This window comes from Gavialis gangeticus, unplaced genomic scaffold, assembly GCF_001723915.1.
Source record: "Gavialis gangeticus isolate Ggan-Ray unplaced genomic scaffold, GavGan_comp1, whole genome shotgun sequence".
In the NCBI taxonomy this organism is placed as follows: domain Eukaryota; kingdom Metazoa; phylum Chordata; order Crocodylia; family Gavialidae; genus Gavialis; species Gavialis gangeticus.
Window position 1 is genome coordinate 60,804,986 of NW_017728993.1, and position 5,949 is coordinate 60,810,934.

A 5,949-nucleotide genomic window follows, 5' to 3' on the forward strand; every position below is an offset into this window, starting at 1 on the left:
CACCACTGTCCTCTTTCATAATCATGAATAATCATGTCCTCTTTCCAAAACATTTCATGGGGCTAAACAAGGCAAACTCTTCAAGTAAAATATGCTTCTCAGACACATCAGTACCTCAGGACTCATGACACCCTTTCAAGGGTGCTATGGTGCTAGTGAAAATGTCCTGTGTGACTGTTTCCAAGAGGCACACGCTGGGTTTGCATCAAAAGCAGCTGCAGCGAGGGGGGGGCCAGAGATGTGGCAGAGCTGCAATCTACTGCCCTGCATGCCCCGGGGAAGGAACATGCAGACAGCAGATCACAGCTCTGCCACAGCTCCAGACCACACTATCACCACTGCGAGATCCCAGCTCCAGACCCAGAGTAGCTCCCCACCCAACCATGCACTCTGCCCACGCTGCTGGGGCTTGTCTCCATGGAAAACCTGGCCCCAAGCTGTCAGGGGTGCTGCTACCCCCGGGGTCTCCATGGAAACCAGCTGCAGCATTATGGGCAGAAGCTGCTAGGAAACCAAGTACAGCTGCCAGCCAGATCTGCCATTTTGCCCACCCCGGTCTAGCCCCACAAACTGCCTGAAAAGACAAGTGCAGGGCAGTTTAACCTGATCTCTCTAGTGATGCCAGTGCCAGCACACTTGAGAGTACAGGGAGGCATGCTGCTTCCTGCATTAGGTTTAAATCAGAAGTGCCCCTCCTGCTACAGCCACTTCCTGGTTTGGCCCCACACATACATCCTGGAAAAAAATGATATAATGCTAAATTCAGGAAAGTTATGGAGGTTCTGTAAGCCTAAGAAGGTCAAGAACCAAGGCATTAGTGAATCACAAATCATCCTGTGATCAGCTAGCACATTCAAAGTCTTTCTTCTCAGTCATTTCCAACTGATGAACCCCCAGAACAGCTTACAGCAGAAAGTCTTGTTATTAGTGCAGTATGCAAGGTTATGTACTTTGTGCATTAGAAATAGGAAATTTAGTAGTCTCCAAGTCCTCAAGGTCATTCAATCCTCCTCTGTATTTACAATGCCTCCCAACTTTCATTACCACACTTCTACTCTTTGCACTAAGGTCACCAATGAAAATGGTAAAGATCAGTTTCAGGTCTAATCCTCAAGAGGTTCCATTAGAGGCCTTCTTCCAACCTAATACTTTCTTTTCAACTTGGTTGTTATAATTCCTTTCACCAATTCCTTGTCTACCTCTCTGTTCTATCACTGATACCCTCTTCTTCAGCTGAAGTAAATATTTCCATGTGGCACTGCATCAAGTGTTTTACTGAATTCTAGATGGATTTACAGCATATGCATTAAAAAAAAAAAAAATCAATTATTTTATCAAATAATCTTCCTTTGGTAGGACCACGTTATATTTCATTCAATTTTCCATCTACTTCAATGATACTGTCATTGCTTTCAAAATTTGTTCCAAAGCCTTATCTATCTATCTAGCTATCTATCTAGTGAGGTGCATAGTTGCTAGGACCACTCCCCAACCCCATTTGGTTTCAAACACTGGTTCTCTCAGTCACATGGTACTACTCCTCCACTTGACAGACATATGGAAAATCCTTGCAAGTGGTCCTGTGACTTCATGTATGAGCATTTTCAGAATACTGGGATACTTTCTGTTTGAAATGTAATAAATGGGAACTGTAGGAGGCAAGTATTCAATAAGACTCCTTTTATATTCTCGCCACACAGATACACAGCAGTTATGCACAAAAACAACCCAGGAGGGCCTCCACCATTTCTAGAGCCATAAAGGAACGTAGGACAGGTTAATGCTGGTTCATACTTTCTGCCAGCAAGTGTTCTAAAGGTTCAGAACTCTGAACCCATAGTGAATGAAATCTCACACATTAACACACTAGATCCAAGGTATATTAAATCAAATCTGCTATGTGATGTAACTTTGTAGGAAGACAAAAATGTTTAAGTTTTGGGTGCAGTCTTTTTAGATCTCAATACATGTTATGACTGTAAAGCGACTATCTGGAAAAGGGAGTGTAGCCTTGTAATCCTTACCTCTGAAGCAATAGCTGCAATATTAACATTGCTCGATTGCCCATTCATTAGGTCCATACTGCTCACACCATTAGTCTTCTGCCCTACATTTACAACAGCAGGATCATCATCATTTCATCTCCAAGGCAACAGGGTAATCATTCCTACAAAAGAATGAAAAGAAATCAGAAACAGCTTGTGTGGATGTCTTAGAAGTCAAAATTGTAAGGATTCAATGTATAAAATACATTAACGTCAAGTGCAGCAAAACCTTACTAATATTAACAACCAGCCTTTAGACTCAAAACACCAACATCTGGATTGTCTATTTAACAATATATTGCATACATCAAAACAACTTAACAGGACAATAATGATAGACTAACTTATTTGAGGCAGGGGGTAGACAAACAAGTTACTGCAAGGTAAGCTAGAGTGTGAATTTACAGCATGTCAGCTACTCCATGGCAGCTGCCCAAGTGCACACTCCGATTGTGCAGTAGTCATGAAATAATTTACCCCTCAAAAATGGGATAAACTATGCCATATTTACCAGTCAGTTTAAATTCAGACCCTCAATTTTTTTTGTATACCACTATGGATATTGAGTACTTTGAAGCCTAATCTACACAGAATGCCATAATTTGGCGTTATGGATATTATATACATGATTGTTAAAATATGGTTCCTCATCTCTAAACAAAATACTTTTAATAATATTCTGGTATTTTTTAAATAAGTTAATTTTTTTAATGAAAAAGTACCCAATTGTTTTGCTTCATATTTCTGCTGGCTTCAAGCAAACCAAACTTATCAAATTAAAAGCACCTCTCAGTGACAATAGTGATCAGCATGATACAGAGCCTACATAAATCATTATTTAAATTAGTGTTTAGCTATATATGCATCATTAACTTGCTGATACTTTTTAGTTCTCGTTTTTACACACAAAAAGCCTGATTAAAAGTGAAAACTGTTGGGCCTTATTACAAAACAATAAACTCATCTAGTTAGTATGTAAATACTACTGATACAATAAAGATCTGTTTTTGATTTCATGAAGTACGAGTGCCCCCTAGTGTAAAGGCTTAGATTCTTGCTTAGTTCTTAAGAAGCAATGGGGATTTTTGGTGGTATCTTTTACTGGATCAACTATAGTCAGGAAAGATGTTAGACAAGCTTTTGGGCACAAAGTGCTTTCCCTTCATTTTCAAGGGTACTGCGTTCAATTCGAATACTACTTTCCCTATTTTTTTTCTTCAAACTATGAACATAAAATATAAAACAGTCCAGTTCTTATCTGAAACTTTTTGAAAACAGATAGATTAAATGCCAACTATGAACAATCCCATATGATTAAAAATGTCCTGCTTTAAAAAAGGTCTTATTGTTTCAAGCACAGTAAAGCCCACTATACATTGGAATGTATCAACTTTGTTTTGTAATTTTAAAGAATTATCAACTTCTGCATCACCATAAACATGCACAGATTATTTTGAAATCATTTGGTATAATTTTCATTACTATATCTGGCATACAGATAAACCTGAAACTAACAAAAAAGGTGATAAGAAATAAAATAATTCAACATGTCCTTAGAAGTCCAACAACTAACTGCAGTAAAATAAAAGAGGAGGCTAGTTTGAAACACTAGCTCAAATCCCACCCTGCAGCCAAATGCTGTAATGGTCAAGACACTGTTGCATGCTACCGCCACTTGTCTGATTCACGTTGAGCTGGTCCTTATGCAACTTACAGAAGCAAGGCCACTGCTCATATTTTAGACTGTAGTTTATTTCTCTGCTATAGTCCAGGTCAAGGATGTCAAATTCATGTAGTGAGAAGTATTGAATTCTACATTAACTGTGGTTCTTGGACTGAAATAAAACACTAGGATGGCATATTTCCTGCCACTGACACCAGAATACCCACTGATATCAGTGGGAAGCTTGTAAAAAAGCCAAGCCAAAATCTAAATTTAGAAGACAGTTAATAGAAGATGACTTAGTGAGAAAACGTGCTTCTCTGGCTTATGATTCCTCTTTCCCCCCACCTCCACTGTCAATCCTCCTTATCACACTCAATCTTCATCTTAGTTTCTCCTCTCCATTTCCTTCCCTACAGAAATTCCAAATCCACATTCCCACCCTTTCCATTTCATCCACTAAAATGAACAGCAATGTAATAATTCATTTTAACTTTGCAAAGTCATCATTTTCACCTATGCAATGAGATAAAAGGACAGAAGTCTACAACGCCAAAATTTGTTTGCAGACCTAAGGCACCAACACTGCCTCAAATTCTCAACTGGAATTTTTTTTATTTGTATGAGGGGCAGAAACTATTTTTAATTAAAGATTAAATTCTACATGATTTTATCATGTCATATTTGGTACATCCATCTGATAGGACAGCCTGTTTGACAACCCTGGTCTAGATTATGTCCCTTTTTATTCATTAGAGGGGAAGGAGCAGAAAGGAGAAAAATATTTTGAACAAAATAAAATAAAGCATCGAGTTGAGTTTCTGAAGTCAGCTTAAATGAGGCTGTTACAAAACAAAAAGGAGTAAATACAGAAACTAAAGCAATGGCTGTCAGTCCTCATGCAGTGAGACTTTCTACTAGTTGTGCTCCAGTTCATGGCTCTGATTTGCTAAAAAGCTCTTTAGGAAATATCTGGCAGGCTGACAAAATAAACAAACCTTCTAAGGCCAGGCTCATAATACTGCCAAACAGATAAGATAGTCACTGCCCTGGGAAAACATAAATGGGGAGGGACAAGGGAAAGGGGGAGAGGGAAATCAAATCAGACTTGGGACTACCCAACAGCCTAGCCCAACTACACATTCCCAGTGAAGGGCACCACATAAGCTAGAGCAGGGATGGGCAAAGTGTGGCCTGCAGCGGTTCCCTCAGTCCCGCCTGACCCAGGCAAAATCCAACCATGGTGCATCCTGCTGCGCCCCAGGCATGCAGCAAAATTGGGGTGGCTCCATAACCGGACTGCCTTTCTAGGCAGCCCAAGTGGGGGCAGCTCCTTCTGGCTGCTGTCGCCACACCGTGGTACTGGTAGGGACCTGCACTGCACAGCCCGAAGTCCACCCCTGTGCCACATTCACCTGCCTGGGCTCAGCAATGGCAGTGCAAGACAGAAGCTGTTGCTCAGTGCAGGGGAAAAAGAAGCCCCTCCCCATCCCGCTGCTACCAGTTCCCTGCCGCAGCCGTGTACAGCCCATGCTGGGCTGCCCCACATCTGCTCTGCACTGCCACTGCTGCCCTGCAGGGCAGCCTGGAGGTGACAGCAATGGCGGCGGAGATGCAGGACAGCCCAGCACAGGCTCTGGGCAGCTGCAGCAGGGAACTGCTGAGCAACAGCTTCTGTTTGGCACCGCCACTGCTGAGCCTGAGTGGGTGATCCCAGAGCAGACAGAGCACTGGGGGGGCTGACACCATGCAAAGCAGGTCCTTACCAGTGCTGCAGGGCTGGGGCAGTGACAGCCCGAAGGAGACACCCCAGCTGCCTAGAAAGGCACTCAGGTTGTGGAGCCATCCCAGCCCTGCTGTATGCCCAGGGGCTGTATGCCACAGGTGAGCTGGGTTGGGGCTGTGCCCAGTTCCCACTGCTCCGCTCTGCCTAGGGTAAATCTGGAGTGGGCGTGGCGCACACTGGGGCTGTGCACTGCTGGTCGTGGTGGGGAGGCACCACAGGGTGCATGGGCTCTGGGCTGTTGGGGTGCAGGTGCTGACTGGCTCAGGGGGCTCCTATGCATACCCCACCATACCCACAAACCCTCCCTCAGTAAACCCCACAACCACACCCTCCCCACCACACAATCACACACCCCAGAAATACTGTACCCACCAACACCTTCCCCCCACAAACCCCCATGCACCCACACACCCCAGCCACCCTCCCCTTCCACATACCCCATATATCCCCTCTGC

General features: G+C 43.2%; 1 protein-coding gene across 5 annotated transcripts in view; it reads right to left on the bottom strand.

The window, feature by feature from the left end:
• RALGPS2 (Ral GEF with PH domain and SH3 binding motif 2) overlaps positions 1–2,650 on the bottom strand; it is a 252,496-nt gene extending 249,846 nt beyond the window's left edge. The window contains exon 1 of one of the 5 annotated variants that reach the window (XM_019501819.1): positions 2,025–2,650. In XM_019501819.1, the coding sequence (XP_019357364.1) occupies positions 2,025–2,081 (57 nt within the window). In that variant the 5' untranslated portion in view covers positions 2,082–2,650. The remainder of the gene's footprint in view (positions 1–2,024) is intronic. The other 4 variants (XM_019501821.1, XM_019501818.1, XM_019501822.1 and 1 more) reach the window with 4 other exon arrangements.
• Positions 2,651–5,949: the final 3,299 nt, after the last annotated feature.